The 27,011-nt window shown below is 44.6% G+C and overlaps 1 protein-coding gene across 11 annotated transcripts in view; it reads right to left on the reverse strand.

Annotated features, from left to right (window-relative positions):
* TTC7B (tetratricopeptide repeat domain 7B) overlaps nt 1–27,011 on the reverse strand; it is a 237,889-nt gene that overhangs the window by 65,667 nt on the left and 145,211 nt on the right. For all 11 annotated transcript variants that reach the window (XM_027120327.1, XM_027120321.1, XM_027120324.1 and 8 more), the window contains 3 exons: nt 23,037–23,109; nt 20,358–20,518; nt 54–170 (listed from right to left, as the gene is read on the reverse strand). In XM_027120327.1, the coding sequence (XP_026976128.1) occupies nt 54–170; nt 20,358–20,518; nt 23,037–23,109 (351 nt within the window). The remainder of the gene's footprint in view (nt 1–53; nt 171–20,357; nt 20,519–23,036; nt 23,110–27,011) is intronic.

The following is a 27,011-nucleotide window of genomic DNA, read 5'->3' on the forward strand; positions in this document are numbered from 1 at the left end:
GGCAGGGGCCATGCCAAAACCACGCACAACAGGTGCCGCCGCTGGCCTCTTACCTGGGATTGGTAAGATTGTAGCAGGATTTCCAAATCTGTAGCATGTGCTTACAGGTGAGGAGCGCCTCATCCGGGCCCCGGCACAGCGACTCCAGCTTCACTTTGGAAAACAGTAGTCTGTGGTGGGGAGATAAAGGGAGAAAAGAACACAGCTCAAGCCAGAGTCCCCACCAGGACAAAACAAAGTAGCCAGAAGCTCTGTACTCATTCTAGAAGGGGGCGTCCAAAGGCTGGATGCGAGGGAAGCAGTGGCAGGAGGGCTGAGGATTCCAGAACTCCCGGCTCAGTATCTGCCTTTGCGTAAGTCTCACCCCCAACGCCAATGCCGGCACAATGCCACCATGTGTGGTCAGGTTAAACGTATCTGGAGTGGCTAATTTCATTCAGAACACAGGGATTTTATTAAGACCGTGCTTTTTAGAAGAAAGCCAATTTATTTGCAAAACTTCAAAAATGCATCAAAAGCGAATCTTGATTTATTTACAAAATTACACAGGCGATGTAATTATCTACATAAATATCTACAAATAACCTTCCGCAATGATCCTCATCATGGGAAGGAGATGAAAGCCTGAACCGAGGGCACATAAAAAGGGGGCCTCGGGCTAAGGCCCCCTCCTCTTTGATCTTTTCCAGCCCTGCTCTGTAGGGGCTAGGACTTCACCAAGTCACCCATAGTCACCCACTACCTCTTCCCAATTTTTTTTTTTACCACCGATGGCTTCGCGTTCCGCCCAGACCTTCAGGGCACTAAGCTTAGCCCCTTCTCCCTTTCGTGGCCCCTCAGAGCTGCCCCGCCCCCTAAGTCTACTTATGTCCCTCTAGACATCAGCTCCCTTGGTCCCTGGGCTCATCACTACTGTCCCTGTGAAAGCCCCAGCATGAGCCCAGGTACCGTCCTGAAGGTCTTGCTGTCCACTCACCTGCCCGGCTCTAAGAAGTCATATAATAAAGATCTCCAAAACTCATTTTCATTCCCAGCTCAAGAAACTACAATGATTCCTTACTGACTGTAATAATAAGTCAAAATTCCTTATCGAGTCCTTTAAGACAGGGGTGCTAGTCCCCGGCCTGTTAGGAACTGGGCCGCACAGCAGGAGGTGAGCAGCGAGTGAGCAAAGCTTCATCTGCCGCCCCCCATCGCTCGCATTACAGCCTGAACCACCTGCCCTGCCTCCCACGGCCCCCCACCGGTCCGAAGAAAAATTGTCTTCCGTGAAACTGGCCCCTGGTGCCAAAAAGGCTGGGGACCACTGCTTTAAGACACTCTGCCCACCGGCCCACTCCTATGTCACCATCCCATTCAGTGCCATGGATCCCACGGGGCCCTTTACTCCTACCAACGTAATTCACTGGCCAAAGACTATGTTTTTATCATAACTCTAAGAATATATGCCATGCTCTCAATCTTTTTTTTTTTTTTTTTTGCGGTACGCAGGCCTCTCACTGTTGTGGCCTCTTCCGTTGCGGAGCACAGGCTCCTGACGCGCAGGCTCAGCGGCCATGGCTCACGGGCCCAGCCGCTCCGCGGCATGTGGGATCTTCCCGGACCGGGGCACGAACCCGTGTCCCCCGCAACGGCAGGCAGACTCTCAACCACTGCGCCACCAGGGAAGCCCATGCTCTCAATCTTAATCTCTACTAATCCACATCACTCCTTAATTCTTCCTAAATTCAGCTAAAACTCCACCTCATCAAATAAGTCTTCCATGGGTACCACTTTCATCTTTATCTTTACGCTGTGTGTATCATATCAGCTGGTGTTTGTTGTTAATAAAAAGAAGACAAAGACAGGGAGGAACTCCTGCTTTTTAAAGGTCTTCTATGTGCCCTGTGCTTGGCACTTTTACAAAACAATATCAGTGTTATCCGTGTAAGGACCCCTCTCAGTAGGGGGTTTTATCTCCCTTCAATAAAAGAACCTCTGGCCTCACTTCCACAGTGCTTAGAACTGTGCTCTGAGGTCAGTGGGCTTTAAATCAGCACTTGCTCACTGACTATTTTCTCTATAAACCACAGAAGGTAAAGAAGTATGTTTCCGGTGACTTAAGTTAGACACATAGGAGAATTGCCTCACTACTCATCTGAGGGCAGGCGCTTCGGAGGAGGAAAGTCCACCCCCTGCCCCGGGAGAGGTGGAAGGAGGGCGGTCCTAACAGTCGCCACCCAAGCTCAGGATGGGTTAGCACCAACCACTCCCTCCAAATGGAACACAGGATGCCCAAGGGGGTGCTGGTGGCTCCCAGAGGGGTCAGGGCTGCAGCCTTCTCAAGCCTGGGTCTGCAGAAGCCTAGGACGATGGAATAACAGGCCAGGTAAGGAGACGGATGGAGGCCCTGATCTACCAGCAGGTGGGCGTAAAGAGTGAGGCCAGATGTGAGAACAGGGCTTGGCTTCTGCTCAAAAACACCTCAAGAAGTGGAAATTCCCTGAGGCCTTTCCAGGACTGCCTGCAAGGGACGGCAGCCACTCAGGCTGTCTTGAGGGGTTTTTAAGGAGCCGGAAGCCAACTCTTGCTGATGTCTTCATGAGTCCAGAAGGTGGTGGGAGTACTTCTCCACCAGAATCTCCCACATGACACGGGTCCAGTCGACATGGGCCAACTGGAACATGTGTTACAAAGGAAGGAGGAGCTGCCGAACGGTCACCTGCCAGCGTTTGGTGGAGACCTACTTGGAGGCCAGAGACCCTCGTGGATGAGGTCTGGGTGCCAAGCAATTTTGGCCAGGGGAGACCCCACCGAGACCATGGTGCTCTCTGGAGGCGCACCGAGTCCTCTGGCTGAGTCAGGCTCGGAGCTTGCCAGCCCACGGAGGGCCACGGAGTCGTGGGGAAGGTATCCTGGCCTGGCAGGCAGCGCTGCGGCTCTAAGAGCAATTACCCACGATTCCTCTAACCGTACCAAAGTACAAAACACCAGAGCTCGTCTCTAAGCCACAGCTTGGGGGAACAGTTCTGTGCAAGGCTTCTTGGCTGGAAAAAGAACTCCTAATTAACATGAAATAACAGCTTTCAAACACTTGACTCAGGATATGGAGTTGAAAGGCGTGGGCTGGATTTCAGAGAACCAGACAGGAAGAACAATAGTAGAATTGCTGAGCCCAAATGATGGAAAAGGTACTTGGAAGTGAAGCAAGAGGGGCAGTGTGAAGGAGAGGCTGACAGAGAAGAGGAGCTGAGAGCACAGGCTGGGGAGAGAAAGCAAAGCCTCTCGGCCACTGTCGGATGTGCCCAGCACGATGGGCAGACAGTTCCAGGAGCCTTTAGCTCCGACATGTTCTTGCGTGCAAAAGAGAAGCAGGAGATTGGAGGCCTCAGAGACTCTGCTCCTTCTCGCCATTCCCCAGACCTTGGCTGGTTTATAAGGCAGAGAACAATGCCGAAAACAGGACAAGGGACTTGTCAACGTGTTTGCCGAGCCCTGCTCACACATTTCAAGATGGTTCGAAAACATCTGCCATGTTACACTGGCACAGATGTGAAGATAAGCGTTAATGTGCTGCGTTTGATGTCCAAAGATACTGTAGATTCCATCTACTGAGGAAACCCTGAGGCAAAAAACCTGGGACCAACCAGCATTTCAATCTGTGGAACTGTCAACCTGATAGAGAGGGCACAGGGATGGCCGGGCTGAGATCATTTGCCGGCCACATCACCCAGGACCCACCACAAATTAAGTGAGATGTTCCTCTTAAGTATAGTAAGGCATCACATGCTGGGAAAATGGTCTATTCCTCTTCCCTGTACCTGGCTCAAAGTCCATTAATCTAATTAAAACGAATTTTGCCCAGAGACTCATTGAATACTTACAGGATATTAATGAAGAATAGAACCTCGCTAAAATACCAATCTAACAATGTTCCTGGTAGTCCAAATCTAGCATCACATGCAGTGCCTTTTATGATCTGGCTCCTGCCCACATGCTTAGCCTCTGTCTGCCCTCTGCCCGCCGGGTACCTCTCCTATTCTAGCCACGATCAACTTCCTCCGCATGTCACTCTCCTTCGTGCCCCTGGGTCTTTGCACATGCTGTTCCTTCTGCCTGGAATGCCTTTTCCGTCCGCTTCTGCTTTTTAAGCCTCTACTCATCTTTGGAGATTCAGGTCAAAGAGCCTCCCCAACTCCCAACCACTGAAGCCAGCCTTAAGTAATAGGAGCTAAAACTCCCAAATGGAAATGCAATTCCAGAAAATACAAGAGCTCTCAACTGTGGAATAATAAGCTATAAGCCAGGAGGCTTCTGCTTTCAAGATGGGTGAAATAATAACAATAACAGCAGCAGCTGTCAGACGCTGTAAATACGTAATCAGTGATCTCTACAACAACCCTCCAAGTTAGGCTGAGAGCTAAGGAATCTGCCCCAGTTCACGTTGCCAGTCGCTGTTAGAACAGAAATGTAAACCCAAACCCATTTGACTCCAAACAGCCAAACGAGAAACAGAGGAGAATGACTTGAAATGTTCTGGCCACACTAATGAAGATATGTAGCATTTTCTAATCCAGTGTTAAATATTTAAAACCCTAAAATGTGCAAAGATCTGTGTTAGATACTGTGTGGAATAAAAGTGGCATAAAATACAGTCCCTTGACCTCAGAGAAGTTACAGTCCAGTCAGCAGGAAAGACTTGCCACGAATATTAGGCAGGATTTCTGGCTTAGGGACAGATTAAGGCCCTGAAATCTGGGTAGGGCTGCAGGAAAAGTGGAGTTTGGGCTCCTGGGGTGTTGTTCCTAGGATACATCATACATGGTTCTTTAAAAAATGATCACATTAAAAAAAAAATTGATCACATTTGCCTGTGCTTTTTGTGACTTGCCTCTTTCACTCAAAAGTCAGGCACATATAAAATTCTAGACACTTGAAGGATGCAGTTAATCAAGGCTTTACTTTTCATTCAAACTGACAGAAACAATACTTTACCCCATTTTTGGAATTTTTTGAGAATTCCAAGGTAACTCTTGAAATAACTGTCTGGCTTAGTGTAGAGCTTAGAAAGAAGATACAGGCCCCTGGTGAAGCTCTGGGGCCATGTGGCCTGGTGACTTTTCACTGGGCACCCTGGAGGATGTACCAGGGCCAGGTTTAGTGTCTAATCCTCATCCCCAGGAAGACTTTCCTCACTCCCTGGAAACTGCCCCCAAGCACTAGGCTCCCCCTCTAGCACATCTCTCTGGTTCAGCTTCACCCCGGGCCCCACCCCCATGAGACACAGACTCAACAGGATTCCTCGAGCTCTTTCCACGTGCCCTCCCGTCTTCCTGCCTGCGCTCACCGTGCTCCCTCCGCCTGCCTAGAAGTCCCCTCCCCAGAGCCCCCCAACCAACTCTACCTGTTCAAGTCCCACCGTCTGACATCTCCTATGACTCACCCCCTGCCCCCCAGGCAGCATCTAGCTCCTTCCTCATCTCACCTGTATAAAATATTTTTTGTAATCTCTTTACTCACCCCGTAATTTGTACAGCTGACTACCTACATGTCAGTGTGCCTGATAATGAACTTGAATTTGTTCGTCCTTTTGTCAATCATTAAAAAAATGCCTATTATGCCCTTGAGGCCACAAAAGGGAATAAGACATGGCATCTTTCCCCACCAAACCTCACAGTCTAGTGTTACATACACATATGTGATGAACACAAACAGACATATGGACAAGGTTCTCTGGCGGCACAAAAGGAAGGAGACAGGGTCGGCCTGGGGGGGTCATGCAAGACAGCTGAGAAGTAGGACTTTCACGGTTAGGGTGGGAGGGTTCCTGGGGAAGGGCCTTCCAGGCAGGCAGATGGACCATCTCGACAATGGCAGGAGCGTCCCGTGCACTCAAGGAATGGTGTCTGGAGTCTGGGATATAAGGCTGGGGCCTGAGAAGAAGCTAAAAGGTAGATATCACTAAATTCTGAAATCTAATACTCCTCACTAAGCTTTCTGATGAAGAACTGTCCATGAAAATAAATTAGGAAAGTTTAGAGAAATTCTAAAGTAATAATTCCCTCCAATCTTATTTGGCAGTATAAACAATGCGCTCATTAAGTCCATCAAGGAGGAAACACGCATATTAATAAACAAACCCCCTCACTAATTAGCAGATCCGTAAATGCTGTATTCAAGGCAACTGATTCAGAAAGAACATCACGGGAACCTTGAACGTTTGGTATTTTGTGCTGATCTGTGCTTGTGTGCTCTTGGGCTCAGCATGCCAGGGACCTGTCTTTGTTTATCTGCTGAATGTAGGCTGGGATGCAAAACAGCTGTGCAGGAAACGCATGTGGTATTTGCCCACGTGGGGCAGTGGCCACGGGGGACTTGGATACCTCCGACATCTCTCACTTCCCGGGAGCCTGACCTGAGAGCTGGAGTGGGGCGGGCTGCCAAACACCTGAAGGGAAGTGTCACCACTCTGTCACCAGGTAGAAGTGACAGTGCATCAGGCAGGGGTGGGGAGGAGGTAGGTATGATGAAATGAAATTTTAAATTGAGAAGATGGCTTGGCAGCCACAGATCAGATGGTGAGAGAAATTGAAAGAGATGCGCCCCAAGCACGTGGTGATGAGCAGGGGCGGTGGAAATCTGAACCCAGATGAGTCAGCTGGGAACAAAGTCAGACAGGACCGAGCGGCAGCCGGTCACGGAGAGGATGTTCGAAACACCTCTGACCCACCCCTCAGAGGGGGACGAGGGGCTGCTTTCAGGTTTCAGTGTGGCTTTCGTGAAGGAAATCCATCTCAGTTCCTCATTACCAGCATTTCTCATGTCCTGCTGGTCTTGGAGCCCTTGCTCTCCTGGCCGGGTTTCCAAGGCAGCCCGATCCCAGGAGGTGGTGTTCTCTGCAAAAAGCAGCCTCTGATCCGGGGCTGAGTCACTGTCACTGGAGATCAATGCCACGACCGGCCTGCGAGCTGCCTGGCCTGACGCAGCTCCACAGGCCCAGTCACCACCAGGAGAGCCCATGATGGTGGGGTTGCAGCTGCGCGGGCCCCAGAGCTGAGGCCTCCAGCCCCCTGAGGACCCTCTGACGACAGCTGGAAGGGATGGGGGCGGGGTATGGAACCAGTCATGTGACTGCTCCCATTAGATATCAAACACTGCTTGGGGGGGGGGGTCTCACTAATGGTGGTTGTTCAGTAAATGTCACCCGAATGAGCGATCTGGCTACTCAACTATTACACGGGAAATACACAATTTCTCTGATCATCCGGCTCACCTAACTGCTATACTGATGTGCTGTTCATCGACTCATTAGAAAAAATATAGATTTTTCCAATTAACCCAACCCTGGAAAAGGCCTTGAGAGGTCCTATAATGCTTTACTGCTCAAGAGCGTGGCTGGGACAACAGCCTCTGCATCCCCTGGGAGCATGTGAGAAATGCAGAAAGTACACACCACTCGAGACCCAGTGGATCGGAATCTTCATGTGACAAGAGTCCTAGGTGATTTGTGCAAACTTAAGTTCAAAAAGCACCGCTCTACTTCATAACTCTCCATCTTAGCCTTCAAAGGGTCTGAGTTTTTTTAAAAAAGACACCCAAGGAAAGAGTTCCCGTAGTCCCTACACGTAGGCAATTCTACCTGTTTATTTCATTCCAATAAGGATTTTGAGGGTATTTTATTCTTAAATTCAGTGGCAATTCTCATCAACCACCTACATTAAGCTCACAAATGAAGGCTACCCCCACCTGTGGTCTTGAACCTTCCTTTCCATCTGGAGAGATTCTCTGGGTGGCTTCCTGGTGGATGTGCTACAACCCTGTCCAGGTCCTTCCCGAGCGTCTCCGGTGAGGGGCAGCGTACTAAGCCAGGGGCACCATTCACATTTTCGCCCACATGAAGGGCACGTCCTGAGTCTGCAAAGCACTGGATAATCACCCACTGCCTTTGGGGGTCCTCTTCAGGGCTGGAAAACTCAAACATCTTCCAGAACCAAGCAAGTAAACAGGAGGTGAGCTCAGGATCTCAGGGAGTGTTTGGAGTCATGCCTGCCCAGCCTGAAGATAATTAAATCCAGACATCTTTGAAATGTGCGTTGACCTCCTGGAATTCTAAGAGATGTCTGCTCACAGGCTGCCAGACAGAAACCCTTCGTCTACAAGTCTTAAAGGGATCAAATCTGAGTGCCTGGTTTCCTCTACAAAACCCCCAAGTGCGCGCTGACTCCTGCTGGCTTTGCTAACAGGACCACCAAGGGAGGGTTTGGAGGGCACGGCTCCTGCTATGAGAGCATCTTCTCCGGGAACGAAGCCCTGTCGAGCGACCGGCACAGGCGGCTCATGGGCAAACTTCTGTCTGGGAGTTTTTACCGCTGAGGAAGTTCTTGAAATCTGACCACTTTCAGGGCCTCTGCTTGGCCGTGGAAGGAGATGCCGCACAGGGTGCTGGCAGGTCTGGGGGGGGGGACATTCAGCACGGCTCCCAGTCGCCGTGAGCCTGACCCCAGCTCAGGCTCCCAGATCTGCTGGTTCCTGGAACATCGACACCACGCTTGTTCAGCAAAAGGAAGCATCAGGGTCAGATACCTCGCTCTGCAGGACTTAGCAGCCCCTCATCCTGGCCTGGGAGGCTGCTCGGAGTGACGGCGCTGGGGACGGTCCTGCCGCCGCTTCTCGGTAGCCTGATCCCGCCTCCTCCTCGTGACCCGCAGGGACTCCTGCACGATCCCGTATCAGTTACACTCTGCTTCTCATTTCAAAGTGTCAACAATCTGGAATACTCCCCCATCCTCCTCACGATATTTTTAGAACAAACAAACAACTGACATATTTAGCTGAAATAAATCACCCCAAGAAACCCCAGTTTGGCTCATTTTTCGCTCCCACTTCAGCTATTAATCTCAACTCCGATTAGCGTCCTGGAACCAGCACCTAAGCCGGAAACGACCAAGACAGGCTGACCTGAGAACATGTGTGGATTCACGCTGCCCAGACTTGGGAGACCTCCTCCCATGCCTGAGCGTGACAGTTTCATGAAGGGAGCCCTTTCATTAAGTGCTATCCACGAAGCAGCAGTCGGGATGGTTTCCCGAGCACGGTCGGACCGGGTGGAACCAGGCGCCGACGGCGTGCAGGGCAGCAGGCGGCCGAGAAGCTGCCCCCAGCTCTGGTGAGCGATTCGGTGAGCAAGTGCCTTGGGTCTGGTGAGCCCTCTGCTATACAAATGTGTGAACAGGAAACATTTGAAAAAAAGTTCTCCATTGAACTATCCCGGCTCTAAAAAGAAATAATCTATTCTGTCTGAACCACAAAGCCATTGGTCGTCTCTAAAATTGTGAGGGGGCGAACCAAGAGCAGATCTACTGACAGGCCGCTCCCCAAAAGCCGTCTCTGCGGGATTTATTTCTGACTCGGCTGCCACGGCCTGGATCTCCCCACATTCCCACGTCTGAGGATGGGAGCTCAAGAAGAAAAGATGCACTGGGGGCCCTTTTCAGGGATAAAGGCAGATGCCAAAGAGTGGGGATCCTACAATCACCTAGACCTAGAAGGAAGAGGGCTCAGCCCGATGAGACACAGACTCTAAGGGAGCCATGAAGTTCTGTAATTTAGAAATGGCAGCCTCCACCCAAAGTCAAGAAGGGCGCCAGAAAGGAAGAGAGCAGCGGGGTGCTACGAAGCTGGCCAGCTCCGTGGGACCAGAGGTGGATCAGGCGTCCCGCTGGGATCACAGGCCGAATGGAGCCATGGGTCCTTGCACAGAACCTGCTCTCATGAATCCTGCCCTGTCTTATCCACGTTCTCTCTTTACCTTCTCTGTGTCCTCACGTAGCACATCATGAGGTTTGGTACACACTTGGCAGAAAGCGGGCTCTCTCACCCTTAACTGGAGGGATGTTTAAAGCAGAGCAAGTCTGACCGTCTGCAGGTGGGTGATGCATTCCCCACCAGCTGTTTTCAGCTCAGGATCCCACAGGAATGCTTAGGAGATAAATTTGAAGATTCTTTTCTTGCTCTCCTTTAGCTCTCAGGTGTTTCTGTTTTGTTTGTCATTAACTGAAAATGCAAAGACCACTACAAATGAACTGGCATTCAGCTGGACTTGTACTATTGGAGGTTTTCTCACAGGTGGCTGGGTACCTAGCAGGAGCGGTATGTGAGCCCTGAAATCAGCAGACATCATCATTTTATCATGTAGCGGAACTCAGCAGAGTGAAAGCGGAAACAGACACTAGACGAAACACAGGTAAACATGCTTCGCTGTGAACTAAGGCCTCTAGGCTGCTCAGCAGGGTCGTCAGTGTACAAACGAGTAGTAATGTTTGCAGCAAGCTAAGCTCTGGGTTAGGGGCTGGGGATCCAGAGATCTCCAGGAAACACCCCGCATGAATTCTGAAGATGATATTCCACACTTTGAATGGTGGGACGAGATATCTAGGAGAACTTGAGACATTGTAAATGAGAGCACTGAAATAAATAAACCTTCTGCATGCCACCATCGGGGATGGCTGGCTCTGGGGTGACTGCCCTGGCCTGGCTTCTCCCAGCAGCCAGGCCTTCAGACAAGCTCTCTTCCCAGGAGGACAGGGAGACAGGCGTGCAGAACTGGAACCCTGTATCCACTAAGTACTCTACTTTGTCTCTATGATTTTGACTACTCTGGGAACCTCATCTAAGAGTAATCATACAGTATTTGTCCTTTTGTGGATGGCTTGTTTCTCTAGCATAACATCCTCAAGGTTCATCTGTGTTGCAGCATGTCAGAATTTCCTTCTTTCTTTCTTTTTTTTCTTTTTTTTCGAATTTCCTTCTTTTTTGAAAGCTGAATAACATTCTGTTTTATGTATGGACCAGATTTTGCTTATCCGTTCATCCATCCATGGACACTTAGGTGATTTCTACCTTTTGGATATTATGAATACTGCTATTATGAACATGAGTGTACAACCTCTGTTTGAATTCCTTCCTTCAATTCTATTGAGTATTTACCCAGAAGTGGAATTGCTGGATCATACAGTAATCTATTTTTATTTTTTTGAGGAATGGCCACGCTATTTTCCAAAGCAGCTGCACCATTATACATTCCCACCAGCAGAGCACAAGGGTTCCGGCTTCGCCACATCCTCTCGAGCACCTGTTAGTATCTGTTTTTTTTTTGTTTGTTTTTTTTTTAAAATAATAGTCATCCTAATGGTATCTCATTGTGGTTTTGATTTGCATTTCCCTAATGATTGGTGATGCTAAGAATATTTTCATGTGCTTACTGGCCATTTGAATATCTACTTTGTAGAAATGTCTATCTAAGTCCTTTGTCCACTTTTTTTTTTTTTTTTTTGCGGTACGCGGGCCTTTCACTGTTGTGGCCTCTCCCATTGCGGAGCACAGGCTCCGGAAGCGCAGGCTCAGCGGCCATGGCTCATGGGCCCAGCTGCTCTGCGGCACGTGGGATCTTCCCGGACCGGGGCACGAACCCATGTCCCCTGTCTCAGCAGGCGGACTCTCAACCACTGCGCCACCAGGGAAGCCCCTTTGTCCACTTTTTATTCAAGTCCTTTTGCTGTTGTTGTTGTGGAAAGTTGATTTTAAATAAGCTGCTGCACCACTGAATCCACTCCACTTTGGTCTGTGGTGTCGTTTAGGCTGTCACCCGCTCTCCTTTGCCCAAGGATCCCCTCCCCAGCCTGTATCTGAGGAACAGGCATCCCTGGGTTGGTTACCTTGCACTCATCCCTCCCAGACATCCTTCAGGTTTCCAGTGAATCATTTCTCTAGTTTAATTAGATGAACAGCCTCTTTTCTTGAGTTCCAACTTTCTATCAAATGCAAATTTAATAGGCATGTTCATTACTCCATCACTCAGCTCAGACATAAAAATAGTCCATAACACCTGGCCTCTCAGTAATCACTACATCAAAACATTACTCAATATGATATTTCAACTTAAACTGAGTTTCTCTGAGACTATGTGTGTTAAGTGAGACAGACTGAGAAAAAGGTACAATCTTACTTGCCAAGTAATGTCTTTTTTAAACCAGGTATATATACTCCACTCAAGAAAAGAATGATCCCCATCAATCTTTCTGGTTTATTGAAGAGATTAACGGAGGGTGTAGGATAAAAATCCTGTTCATCTGGATTGTTAGCCTGAAGAGGGCATAAATTACCTCTCTCTCGTCCATGGCGGCATGCCCAGCACCTCACATGGCAACTGGAATGTGGGAAGAACGCAATGCTTCGAAGGCACAGAGCACAGAGGCCAAGGCCAGGCTGCCTGGGTTCAAAGCATGACTCTGCCACTTACTAGGTACACAACTAGACAAATCACTAAACCTCCCTATGCCTTAGTTTCCTTATCTGTAAAACGGGGATGATAATACTACCAACCTTTGATGGTCTCATGATGATTAAATTAGTTTAAAATATGTGAAGTGCGGATAGGAGTTGCCTGTCACAAAGCAGTGCATAAATGCTAGTGGTTATTATTGCTAAATGAGTGAACAAATGGATGAATGAATGCATGAACGTTATATATGTTCATTTCTTTCCATACAGTTAGTTCCTGTTGACGTAAAAAGCAGCACGATTGTCTGAAAAAATCTGTTTCCACGGGTACGAAAATAGAAGACCACATACAGAAGAAGAGATTGTTTTCCAATCTGGTGGCTTGAGGATTTGTTTCAATATCTGATATATCAAAGTCGTGGATCAGAAAACACCATAATGATCCCACTTGTATTTTTATCTTTGAGAGGTTTCAAAATTTACTTTTTGTGCTTTGCAGTAACATTTGATGGTTTCTTAAGTGTGTTGTTGATTTGATGACCTCTCTGAGAGCCGGAGAATTAAGTGTCTGTATGTGTTTTACTTAAGTAGGAAAGAGTAAAGTTCAAATCAACTAAAAATCTGTAATTAGGAAAGTTGTAAAACCACAATTTGTCTCAGGGCAAGAAACTACACCCTGGTGTGGCTGCCCTTAGCAGCCATTGGAAGGCTTGCTGAAATTAGAATAAAATATCTCAGTTATACTAAAGTTCTCAAATGTGCCACCATTGGCATGATACTATCTGGTATATTTTCCAGAGACAAAAGTAACAAACTGTCAGTTCTCATTGCGATATTTTATCTAAAAATGAATAATCCCGTGGCAGAAACACGAAGTCTGTGAGGGCCTGACCAAGCCCTGGCCACCACACTGTCTTTAGGAGAAATAATTGTTCCCAACATCACCCGGCATCTACTTCTACATTCTTGGGCCAGTGAGGAAAATTACTAAGTAAAATACAGTAATCAATTAGGAAATTTTTGCAAAGCTCTATTTTAAAAGAAGAACGATTGAGGCTCTTATACCAAGTACAAGAGAAAGCGAATCTATCAGAATCTGTGAACACTGTTCAATATAAAAATGTGTACTTTGTTAAATTTTATTTTGGAAAAAACTTACAGTGTGTTAGAGACATTTAATACATAATCAGCAAATACTAATGTTTCATCCTTTTGTTTAGGCATTTAATAGTTAAAGGGTTTAAAAAAACAAGTTTTCAACAGAAGAAAAAGGCAGTATTAGAGGAACAAAAGAGACAAGATACATACAGAAATGGCAGACGTACATTCAACCATCATTAATTATATTAAATGTGAATGGACCAAACACTTGACACAAAAGGCAGAACTTATCAGACTAAACAACAAAAGCAAGATCCAGTGATATGCCAGCTATAGGAGAAGACATACTGGAAGAAATGATGGCTGAGAATTTTCTAGAAATGATAAACAATACAAACAAGACCAATCCACAGTTTTAAAAAGTCCCCAGCAGGACCTACTCTTAGCTGTATCACAGTGAAAATGCCAAGCATCAGCAAGAATGGCAATGAAAGCAGCCAGAGAGAAAAGGCAGATGACATTAAAATGAACTAAAATTAAACCAACGGTTGACTTCTCAACAACGACAAAAGGAGCAAGATCACTGTGCTGTGAGGAAATGTGAGCTTGGAATCATAGATCTAGTTTGAAAATCTCTTTTGAGAGAAAGGCCAAATACAATTTTAGACACAGGTTGAGAAAGTTTGCCAACAACAGACCCTCACTAAAATTTCTAAAACAACCAAAATAGAACGTTTCTCTTACAAATTAGTAAAGGAAAAATATGTAATAAAAACATAATTATTTAAAAGAAGGTAGGAAAGGAGAGGATAAGATATGAAAAAAGAGCAGGACAAATAGAAAACACAAATGAAGTGGGAGACACTAATACAAATATGTCACTATTTATAATAAATGGAAATGAACTAAATGTTCCAGATAGACTGTCAGCCTATCTGGAACAAAAAAACAAAACAGCTATATTTAATGAATACAAGAGTGCATGTAAAATATAAGAATATAAAAAGTTCAAAGAATGGAAAAAGATATTCTAAGCACACACACACACACACAGTATGTGTGTATACATGTATATGTACACATATACATTTGTGTGTGCAGGTATGTGTCCATCATACAAAATAGACTTTCAGGCAAAATGAATTATGCAACTACTTACATATTGATAAAAGGTTGAATTTACTAGGAAGACATAGCAATTCTAAATTTAAATGCACCTAATAGCACAGCTTTTAAAAGGTGCATTTTAAGAGAGGCCTGCGTACCGCAAAAAAAAAAAGAAGAAAAAAAAATTGCTTCAACTATGTGGTAAAACAGGACAATCTACCAATCAGAGGTAGTTTCAATATACCTCTGCTCAAAAACTGATAGATTAAGTAGAAAAAAAAAAATCAATAAGAAAAAAAAGATCTGAAAAGCACAGTTGATAGCTCAACGTAATAAAATATACAAAAAATTACCCCCAAATGCAGGAAACATTCTTTTTAAGCACACATGAAATATTTATAAGTAGTGACCACATGCTGGGCCATAAAACAAGTCTCAACAAATTTCAAACTTATATTGATTATAGTCTCTGAACACAGTTCAATGAAGTTAAAAACCCATTGACAAAAGATAAGTTAAAAAAAACCCATATATTTTTAAATTATAAAATACAGTTCTAAAATAATTAATTCATCAAAAAATAATACTGGAAATTTAAAAATATTTAGAATGAAACAATAACAAATATTTCACATATTGAAACTTGTGGTTTATAGTTAAAGGAGTACATAGCGGAATATTTTATCTTAAATGCTTATGTCAGAAAATAAGAAAGGCACAATACTAAAGAACTAAACATCCAACTTAAAAAATTAAGAAGGAAAACCAACTAAAACAAAACAGAACAAACTCTAAGAAAATAGGAGAAAAGAAATAATAGAAATAAGGACAGAAATTCATAAAAGAGAAAGTAAATATACGGTTGAGATGATAAAAAAAACTAAAGGTTCTTTGAAAAGATCAATGTTTCAGACAGTTTTCTGGCGAGACTGTTCAAGAAAAAAAAAAAGGCACATTAAACAGCAATGAGGAAAGAAAAAGACCTAACCACAGATGCTGTATGACAATAAATAGTTTAAAAACATTATAAACTACTCTATGGCAATAAAATTTAGAACTTAGATTAAATGGGCAAATTCTTAAAATATATATAGTATATCAAACATAGCTTAATAAAATAAGAAGTAGAAAAACCTGAATATACTATAATCATTTTTAAAAAGCATCAGAAGTCCTTCCATGGAAAAAAAGACCAGTCCCAGATGGTTTTACAGCCAAATTCTACCCAAACTTATTATTCTAGGAACAGATAATTCACATCTTACACAAAGATTCCAAAACACACAAAAAAGAGCTAGTCCAACTCATTTTATGAGGCCGGCCTAACCTTGATGCCAAAACCTGACAAGGATATAATGAGAAAGGAAAATTACAAGCTAGTTCACACATGAACATAAATGTAAATGTTCTTTAAAAAAACTAGTAAACTGAATCCATTAAAAAACGAATAGATCATGATGATGTTGGGCTTATTCCAAGAATGCAAGGTTAATTTAACATTTAAAAATATCAATTAATATAACATTCACAGATTAAAGGAGTAAAATCATATAATCATCTCAATAAATACTGAAAAAACATTTGATAAAATTCAATATCAATTCATGATGAAAAAAAAAACTCTTAGCAAGCCTTCTTGGAAGAAGGAAATTTCCCTAAACTCTTAATAGAGGTTTAAATAGAAAAGCATGGAATTTTTTTCAGGTAACTAGGAATAAACCTAGTAAACATCAACAAAATCTTTATAAAGAAAATTATAAAGCTTCATTTAAAAAGTATTTTCTAAAGGCCTAAATAATTAGAGATATCTAATTTTCCCCAAACTAAGCTATTAGATTAAATGTAATTCCAATCAAAATCTCAACAGATTTTTTTCGGTGGAACGTGAAAAAACCAATTTGAAAATTTATATGGAGGCTCAAAGGCCTGAGGGCAGCCAGGATATCCCTGAGGAGCAAGTTACAGGGGTGGACTGACCTCATGTATAATAAAGTTGTAAGAATGACGATAGAGGGGCTTCCCTGGTGGCGCAGTGGTTGAGAGTCCGCCTGCCGATGCAGGGGACGCGGGTTCGTGCCCCGGTCCGGGAAGATCCCACATGCCGCGGAGCGGCTGGGCCCGTGAGCCATGGCCACAGAGCCTGCGAGTCCGGAGCCTGTGCTCCGCAATGGGAGAGGCCACAACAGTGAGAGGCCCGCGTACCGCAAAAAAACCCAAAACCACAACAAACAAAAAAAAAAGGATGACGATAGAGAGGCAATCACACAGAGGTGGGCACCCTGAACCCATGGAACCAAGTGGAAAGCTCACAGACAACTCCTCACACAGATGGACGTTTGGTTTAAGACAAAAGTGGCCCTGGGGAGAAACCGCAAAAGGAATCTTTTCAATACATGTGGCTGGACAATTGGGTATCCACATGGGAAAAAATTACCCTGGATCCCTTACACCTCACATACATAAAACAGTCAATTCCAGATGGACTCCTAGCCTCAAGGATGAAAGATAACATGAGAGAGCTTGAGAAGATAACTTAGGAAAGGTCTCTTAAACTAGACAGAGAAGTACTACCCATGGATATGATTGATACATTCAACTATACTTTAAAATTAAGAACTTCTGTTCATCCAAAGATATCATTAAGAGAAAGGAAAGACAAGACACAGATTGGGAGAAGCTTTTTACAATGCATATAACCAACAAAAGCATTTTTAATCATAACATAAAGAAATCTTACAAATTAGTATGAAATGGACAACCAGATTAGAAAAGAAGAAAGACTTCTACATGTGCCTCATAAAAGAGAAAAGCTAAACGACCAATGAACACATGAACAAGGTGTTCAACCTCATTAATAATGAGGACATGCAGCTTAAACTCCCAGTGTAATACCATCAACCAGCAGCCAACAAGTCTGAGGGCACCAAGTGTTGGTGTCTGGAGTTGCGTGGGCCCGTGGGCACTGCTGCTGGAGATGTAAACGGACACAACCGCTATGGAGAACAGTTTGGAATTATTTGGTAAAACTGAAGATACACGCACCCTATGACTCAACAGTTCCGCTCCTAGGTGTCTACCTGACGAAATACTTGCACATGGGCACCAGGAGGACTGTGCAAGGATATTTACAGCAGCATCGTTCGTGTAACAGCTGAAAACTGAAAACAACCCACATATCCGCTTACGGTAAACTAGAAAAAGAAATCGTGGTATATTTATACAATAAAGTACTATTTGTCAGTATAAATGAATAAATTGCTGTTGTATGCAAGAAGGATGACCCTCAGAAACACAATGTTAAGCAATGAAAGCGAGTGGTGTAAGGAGATCATTAAAAATTTTTTTAGAATTCAGGATGGTGGTTAACCCGTGCAGGGAGAGGTCAGGGAAGAGGACAGCAGGAGTGCACAGGAAATTCACAGGCAACATTAATGTTCTTTTTCTTAAGTTAAGAAGTGGGTATACATAGGTTAGTTGTATTATTATTTTGAATAGATTTAATAAATAGTCTTTTGCTTCTACTCAATATTTAATCATTTTAAAGGATTCTAAAATATTACATTTGAAGACACTGTATCAGTAGTAATACTATTAATATGAATGCCTCTCAATTACTGAGTGATCACCACGTATGAATGCCTTCAATGCACTGACCAGGACAGCTCACTGCCCCTGGGGGAGCCCCTGGTTTCTCCAGGGTTACCCGTCCTTACTGTCACCATGAAGTGATAAAAGATGGTGGCTAAGTATCTTGAATACGTTTAATGGAGACCAAAAAGCTCTGTAATTCTCTGCATCAGGCTAAGAGGCTAGTGAAATCACTTCTTGGTTCAACAGTCGGACAGGCCTGACCCTAGCAGAGGGAAGGGGCCGAGGGAACATCCACTACATACTCAGTCTGTGGTAGGTTGTGGCTGCTGGGACACGAGAGACACGAGGACATCCCAGGCTTCCGAAAGTCTGCAGCTCTCTGGAGACAAGCTTGTCACAAACATACGGATAATGCTACATGGCAGTTGGGACAGGTGCCCACGTAATCTCATTTAGGTTGGTGTTGAAATGTTTCAGCCAGGTTGGGAAGAAACCATGGGATCCACTGACTATATCTGGCCCCAACTTTTAATAAAGTATTCTTGGGAGGAAGAAGTTTCCCATCACAAAGGAAGAAATACAAATATTTAAAAAGCAAGCAAGTCATCAGAGGCTCTCAGCCCTGCTGCCATATGCTTTGCTTTTTTGAGCTTACAGCTTAACATTAAAATAACAGGCTCGCATTCCTCAAATACCTCTACTGCTGTTCCTTACTTCTACTACTTGAAAAGGCTGTCAGCTGCTGTCACTTGGAGGCATTACCATATTAGCCACCACTGTTTACTGCTTACCGTGCAGTGTGGCTGTTAGTTTAATAAGCCTCCTCTCCTCTCAGATGACACCCCAGGCTGTCTACGCAAGGGCCACACGCTGGAGTCTAACATCTAACAAACATCCAATGAAGGTGCTGGGCTTGGGAGGCAGGGGCAGCCACTTTATAAGAGTATTGATGAGAGAAACTGAATTCAGTTGCATCAGGCTCTACTCTACTGAGGGCTAAAGGGCCGAGTATTTTTGAAAGTGCTTTAACCACTTGACGGTTCCACGGGCTAACCAGCTTTGGATAAAATCCAGAAATGCACTCCGTGTGCATTTTGAGATGTACTCCGTGAGCAAGTGGCAAAGCTCTTTAATTCACTCTGCATAAATAGCTGAACCTACAAGAGAAATCTCTAGTCAGAGGTTTCCTGGATTATAATGAGAATTTTCTCGATGGGGAGAAGAGAAGTGCCCTTTTCACTTGAAGACAAAGAAATGTTTGTAATGGAAACGTGTGAACCGATTTTCTGAGCGGAGTTTGCTGAAACGCACTGATTAAAACCACAGTGAGGTGATGAGGCAGAGAAATAAAGCCAAGGCGGGTCCACTTAAAATTTGCATTATTTCTGGAAGTGGAGAGAGCCTGCCTTCCCTTCTCCCCCTGCCCCAGGCCGCCCCCGCCCACTGCTGACCCTGCCACTTAGACAATGAGAACCTGCCAGCCTGCGGGACTGTTTACTGTTTCTGGCCACTGTGTACTGGTTACTAAGCTACTCCACTGAGGATAAAATGAGTAGCCCAAAAGACAATGTCCTTCTCAACAAAGCCTAATCAACAGGCCTGGATTCAGGGATTCAGAGGGAAGAGGTGAAGAAGCAGACAATTCCAGCACATGGCAGTGTGTAATGACAATTAGGTTACGAACAAACACTGCTGATTGATTTAAGGAATTCCATTTCCTAGAGAATAAACCTAAGACACAAAGAGGTCAGGTATCCAGATCAAAGTTACCTAAAATATAGTAATCACCTGGAAGTAATGGGAGTCCTTTATGTAACGTGGGACAAACAAGCTACAAAGCAATGTTCCCCAAATTTCAGTCATTGGAGTTTGTTCAACATAGCTTTTGCCATATCCATGTATATTAATATTTCCCTTTAAATTCACTTTAAAACAACTCATTTAAAAATTCTTAGTCTCCCTCTGAGCAATAGTTTCTATGAAATCACACTTTGATAGGCAGCTGTATTTTCTCTAATGTACATTTTAAAATGCATAGCTATTAAAATAAAAATGTTCATCCACAATGCATTTAAAATCATCTTGTATGTCTCAAAGGTACACAATGGGAAAGAATGGATAAAGTATTTCAACTCAGGTTGACCTGAAGACTATGTTTGTTTCTAAATATCATGAAAAAACAAGAGTAAAGGGGATTCTGTACTATTTACCACCAGGAAGTGCATGAAGGACTTAGATAGATTGGGAGAAGTAAATTCAATACCTTCTGTATAAGGAAAAGCAAGTCTAGTATCACTTACATAAAATTTTCTGGATATTCACTCAGGGCCATGTCAATGATATTCAGAGCATCATGGTAATGCTTTTGTGCTGACAACAGGAGGGCAAGGAGGTGCAGGGAGTTGGCATCATCGCCTTGAAGTTGAAGAGCTTGGCGGACATACCCCAGAGCCTCTGGTATCTGGTTTAAAACAAAACCAGAAAGAATTTGTAAACACACACACACACACACACACCACACACACACACACACATAGAGCCACCATTTCAGTATCTGATTCTCTGTATATATCAGGAGTTGTTTCACCATTTGCCACACTCAGATTTTAAGCCATCTTCACGGCAGCCCCAGGATATTAACCACAAACACGAAAACAGAGGCCCCCTTCAAGCAACAGTATGACTAATGAAGTGATACAAGAGACTCTGTTTCTCAGTATAACTGCCAATACCAAATCGTTTACTTCTCCCTAAATAATCTGTCTCTTTTTCCACAAAACTGATTTACTTTCGATTATGCCCAAGATAATTTCACTCTAAATGGAGACACATAACAAATTCCCAGCAGTTTTTATTGGAATGAAACTGACTTAGCTGAACTGTTCTGATTTTTTAAGTAGTACTGAAATTAAACTGCTTGATAAGTTTCAGAACCTTAAACAGAGCTTTCCAAAGGATCAGACACCTGTGATTCTTTTCAAGTCCCTTTGTCCTGCATCTCCGTTAGACATCAAGGAACTATGCAAACAAATTAACCAACCCCACACCTTTCCAAACTACAATCCAAAGGAACTCCACCCAAGAAACAAACTGCAATGCCACATACACAGCAGGTGTGTCCAAATTTAAGTAGGATCAGATACAACCTTAACCTTCAAAATCCAACAGCTCTTCAAGACTTTCTTCAAAATCACCCAAGCACAAGGGTGGATAAAATGCATACATAACGGGTATCTGAACACCCGAGATTCTATGCAGGTTTAACAGTACCTAGGGAGGATTAGAACCTGAAGCTGGATTTCAAAACAGGCTCAAGACTGAAGCATTCTTACACGGTCACCCCAGGGACTCCTTTCTGTCTCCCCTCCAACTCCGGGCCCTGGCTGGACCTCTTCTCAGCTCTCCTGCTTCTTCCCAAACCCTCAGTAACATCGCTCCTTAGTAGGAAACCGTGACTTCTGTCTTTACCAAATCTATTCGTTTTCCTCTCCGAAATACCATTTTTGATGCATGTAAGTTAAAAATGCTGGTTACAGAGGCTTTCTGTTTTGAGCCGTAGAATCCCAGCTATCACAGCAGGAAGAGATCATCCGGCCCTACACGTCACTTCACGAAGTGAACCCAGAAGGCTCCATCTACTGCGCCCCTCCCCAGGGGCACAGGCTGCTGTGTAAACAGCACAGGTATTCTGGGAGGGTCAAAAGGCAGGTACACTCATGATATCCGTTTTTAGGGATGACTAGTGTAATCAGGAAAAAACTGATACAGGGTGCAAAGTGAGGTCCTTAAGGGCTGGGCGGACTTGAAGGAATTCGAAGCTGGTTCCTTCATTCAATGAGTATTAGTGAGGGCCTACCACGTGCCAGGCAGTGTCCCCGCTGCCAGCGCAAAGCAATGATGACAGATGTGGGTTCCTGCCCTCAGGGAACCTAAGGTCTAGTGAGAAAGATACTGAACAAGAGAGCTGGGCAAGAGGAAGCAGAGGAACGGGCTGCTATGGGAAGGGGGCTTCAAGGAGGAGGCGAGCGGAGCTCCTGGAGGAGGAGAGAGACTGGATGGGCGGTCACCCGCCCACAGCTGTCTCTGCAGCAGCTTGTGGTCAGGCCAGCTGTGAGCCACACCGTGCCAGGTGAGCTCTCTTGGTTTCCTTGGTCCCCAGGTCGCCAAGGGGAGCCACTTCTTGGCAGCATTCCCTGGCCTCCGGGAAGTCAGATACATGTGGACAGCCCAGGCCTGCCAGGGGAATGGCATGTCTGGGGAACTGACCTTCGATTCACCCTCCAGTCAGCACTTAGGATTGTGCTGGGGTTACCACCAGTGTCTTGCACGTGGTGGGCAGGCAGACATGGGGCCGGAGTCTCCTGAACAGCTGGGAGGGAACGGGAGGGTATGAGAATGGCAAAGGCAGCTTCTGGAAGCTACCGCTGGGAAGATGAAGGCCAACAAAGCTTGCACCTCCAGCAAGGAGAATACTGTCGAGTCTCCTATTTCGAGGAGACACTGTGTGTAATTGTTCATATCTTCTACATATTTGAAAGGAACTGGTCTCTTTTGTCTACACTCGCTGGCATCTTCCTGTCAATCACTGATACCCTTATGACGACCAGGCCTCACCAGTGACTAAATCCCCACCATGCAGCTCACCACTGGGCTCTGTTAGCAAGGGACAAAGGCTGTCTGAGGACTCCTCCGTCAGGGTCTACATCATGTGCTGCATCCCCTGTTGCCATCTGACCCCAGGTGGGGCCCTCCAGATTTGCAGATTTAATCTCCAAAAGCAGAGCCTGCCTGCCTTGTGTCTTCACAGCTGGTGCTCCAATTGACCGAAACACCAGGGTCTTCGCTGTGAGGAGGCAGCGGCCTCTGAGGAGAGTCCCTGGCTCCAGGTCAGCCTCAGGTGAAGGAAAGCAGGTCAGCTACTCCCTCAAACTGTATCAAGATGGAACAGGCACCAAGTGTGGGAACATTGGAGAACTGACCTGTCTGGAGATGGCAAGCTGCAGAGCCAGGTAGAAAGCTGCTTGGTGATCCGTAGGTGACAGGCTGTGGGCCCTGAAAAAGCATTTGCAGCTATTAGTACATAAGAGAGGCCATTGTTACTTTCCATGTCAAACAAGTACTCCCATTTGTATTTTTATTTATACCAAGGCCCCATATTTTTTTAAATTAATTTTCATTGGAGTATAGTTGATTTACAATGTGTTAGTTTCTGCTGTACAGAAAAGTGAATCAGTTATCCATATGTCTACTCTTTTTTACATTCTTTTCTCATATAGGTCATTACGGAGTATCGAGTAGAGTTCCCTGTGCTATACAGTAGGTTCTTATTAATTATGTTACCAAGGCCCCATATTTAATTTAACTATTTAATGTTTCATTTAAACTCTTCTCCTCTGTCCTCGAACAAATGGCATGCATGTTTCCTCTTGCCACTGTACATGGGAATGACACAGGAGCATGTCTCTGTTTTGTTTAGCATCTGAAATGGCAGGCAATGGGCTTGACTTTGAGAAGGAGCCTGGGGCTGAAGAAGCCACAGGCCCCGAGGTCTGACCTCCCCAGCAGACGCCTCCCTTGGGCTGAGCAGGAGAGGTCCACGTGTCACGCTGGGACACGGTGAGGCTGTGAGCATACTTGGCAAGGCGACAGCTGCTTTGGTTAAGTTTTCGCTTGGTCTTAACACTACTTTATCCAAATTTCTGGATTTCAGAGAAACCATATGAAAATCAAAGGCCCGGCTTTGCTTGTAAAATGAGGTTTTGGTTTTTTGATGAACTATAGAGAGAAATGGAGGATATTCATTCAGTCTTTTGAAGCTTCTACTAAGTTCCATGCAGTTTAACTAATTACATGCAACCAAGACATGTAAGACTTTGTGGCCAGACACCAGACTTAGTCTATCAACTGGCTTTTGACACCAATGGGAAGAGGCTATGCTGACCTCCTACTGGATGGCAGACACGTCATTCTTGCTTTTATGTGGAAGTCAACTGTATCTTACCACAAGCAACTGGGGGGAACTAGGGGGTGGGGGATGTTCTCTGTCCTTTTTTTAACCTTAAGAGCAAAACTCCCATCCCTGGGGAATCTTCACTAGTAAGTTTGCCTCCAGACACTGTCTTAGGACTCTTCTCACTTTAGTCTAAGAGGCTGAGGCGGAGGATTTGCCTGTGTTGCCCTTTGAGATGTCTTATTTCTAGCAGAGGCCTACTCAGCATGCCCCAGTTTTTATTACTTGACAGGCATTGGTTTTTCCATGAATTTATACATCAAAGAATATTTTTCTTTGGTGTTCATAAAAAGTGAGATTGGAATGTCATGGTTTCTGTCTCTCCCAGTTATTCAGGGAAAATGAATACAAAATGGATTATGAAGAGACTTTGAATTTAGCATTATTTATTTTATCTCATCTTCTTTCACAATTAAACCAGCTTTCTACAACCCTCAAAAAGAATTCCACAGAGCTATAATTTTCTCAGCACAGTCTAGAGTTTTTACAAATGAAGTTAAATCAAATCACGGTTGTTTCTACCCAACACCAACCAAGTGAAAAGCTGACAATGGTCTGGTGAACTCAGGGTGTGGATAAGAATAGTTCTGACCAAAGGCCCTACCTTAGCCTCTTCAACTGATTATTAACTGGTAGCCACAGCACTAAGAAACAAACAGAAGTGCTAGAAATCTTGGCATCACTGGGGTACATTAGGACAACATCGGAAGAATCGTCAACTTGGCTAATAATGAATATCCAACAGCCAAATTTCTAATGAGGCACAACTTAAGCACACACATTTAAAAAAAACCTTATTTCAATAATTTGGCTAATACGTTAAACTGGCCACTTTAGCCTATGAAAGAAAAGAGGAAACATGGAGATGCTCAAAAAAACTAGAAAAAGTGCAAGATGTTCATCTCAGGTAGAGTCCTGAAAACGTGCTCCAGTTGCGCGGGACAACTTCGGCAGCTAGGCTTCCTGTGACAACACCACATTTGTATGCCCACAGAAAATGTGCTTGACAGAAATCATCAAGCAATGCAGGTGAGAGGAAGGACATTAGTGATCTTGAAAACTGTAAGCTTGCTGGACTCTGTACGTGAATTTAGAGCAGCGCTATGAATCCCATTCCCATGCTGTGAGCACCTGGTGAGGCTGCTAAGAGAAAATCAGAGACCTAAAAAATGTCACTACAGGGGTGCTCACAAAGTGCTTCCCTTGTCAAAGCACCTCCATACTCATTAATTCCATTTTTATTCCATAGGAAAAGAAAGAATTGCAAGACACTGGCCCACTGAGGGCACCCATCTATCCACCCATCTACCCATCCATCCATTTACCCCTTCATCTCTCCATCCATACATCCAACCATCCACCCACCCATCCATCTATGCATCCATCCAAACATCCATCCATCCATCCATCCATCCACCCATCCATCCATCCATCCACCCACCCATCCATCCATCCACTCACCCATCCATCCACATTATGCAGTACCTACTGTGATGCCAGGCCCTGTGTTAACTTTTAGGGAGCTTGGAGATGAATAATACAAGTGCCTTTCCTTGAGGAGTTCCCCCCAACACCACAGAGGGGGAGACCTAAATGATCATTACAGTGCAGTACGAGCAGTGCCCTGAGAAGGGTATGCCAGACTGCTACTGGAGTGCATGTGATGGGCCTCCCAGATCACCTGGCTAAAACTTAGACCGCCCTGAGGTCCACCCCATCATTCTCCTGAACTCTGGCTCCAACATCCTCTGGAGCTGAACCAAGAATACAGAGACAGCTGATCAATTTTGACCCTGGTCCATTAAGACATGTACCCCTTGTAACAATAATAACTACAATTTATGAAGCATCTACTATTAAGCATCTTGTTCGAGAACATCAAGCAAAAGAGGTAAAGCCAGAAGTGAAAATTCCGAGGCCTGGTCTCTCCACCGTATCACCCTGCTGCCTTATTTAGCCAATTCTCCTTGAAGTCCCCTTCAATCCTGATTACAGTAGACATGGGATTAGTGTATCATTATGTTAAGAAAGAAAAGTGCAAACCTGGTTAAATCTATTACTCAGGGACCTCCCATTACTTACACACATAGGATGACCCACTTGTCCTGGTTTGTCCTGTATTTTCCTGGTGTTTGCACTGAAAGTCCCATATTCTGGGAAACTGCTCAGTTCCCAACAAACCGGGCTGGCTGGTCACTCCATACCCACAAAACATACCACATTCAAACTTAAATTCAAGCTAGGAGTGGGAGAGGAAAATAAAAGTGAGATTGTGAGACTGTGTCCCTTCTACCACACTGAGTGATAAACACCAGTGACACCACGCAGCCCGGATTCCTGCATGCTGGGGGGGCAAGTCACTGAGACATGCGCTCGACTGTTTCCAGCCTGGCTTTTCTCTGTAGGATGTGAGAGCCCCCAGGAGCCACCACTGAGATCAATACAGCATCTTAGAAAGCTTTGCAAACAACAGTTTTTCTTCACTATAATTTTGTACAGGACATATGAATTGGTTCAGCCTCTTGGGCTCAGCTTATGAGTGTATGAACAGCTGAGGGTCTCAACATTAAGATGCAATCATGCAACTGGGATGTCTTCAAAAATCACCTCTCTGAATCCAGGAGAGAGCAAACCTTTTTGAATTCTGACCCCAGTCATAATTGAGTTAATTTTCACACGCTATATCTGCAACCTCACCACTTTTTGAGATACACCGTTTTCTTTTTAAACAAAATTTGCTAAACAATAGTATTAACAGAATTGTGGGGAGAAGATTTAAAATATATAGTAAGAAAATATTTCTCATCCAAGTGATTTTTAAATACTCATTTACATGTAAGAAGTAATACAAATCCTTCTTATTTACTTAAAATCTTTCCCTTATAGACTTTTGTACAGTACACTAGGATAGTCCTAGTTCATGTGTACTTGAAACCAAATATTT

Source organism: Aethalodelphis obliquidens, unplaced genomic scaffold (genome assembly GCF_003676395.1).
Source record: "Aethalodelphis obliquidens isolate GAN/ISIS:26980383/991018 unplaced genomic scaffold, ASM367639v1 scaffold21, whole genome shotgun sequence".
Classification (NCBI taxonomy): domain Eukaryota; kingdom Metazoa; phylum Chordata; class Mammalia; order Artiodactyla; family Delphinidae; genus Aethalodelphis; species Aethalodelphis obliquidens.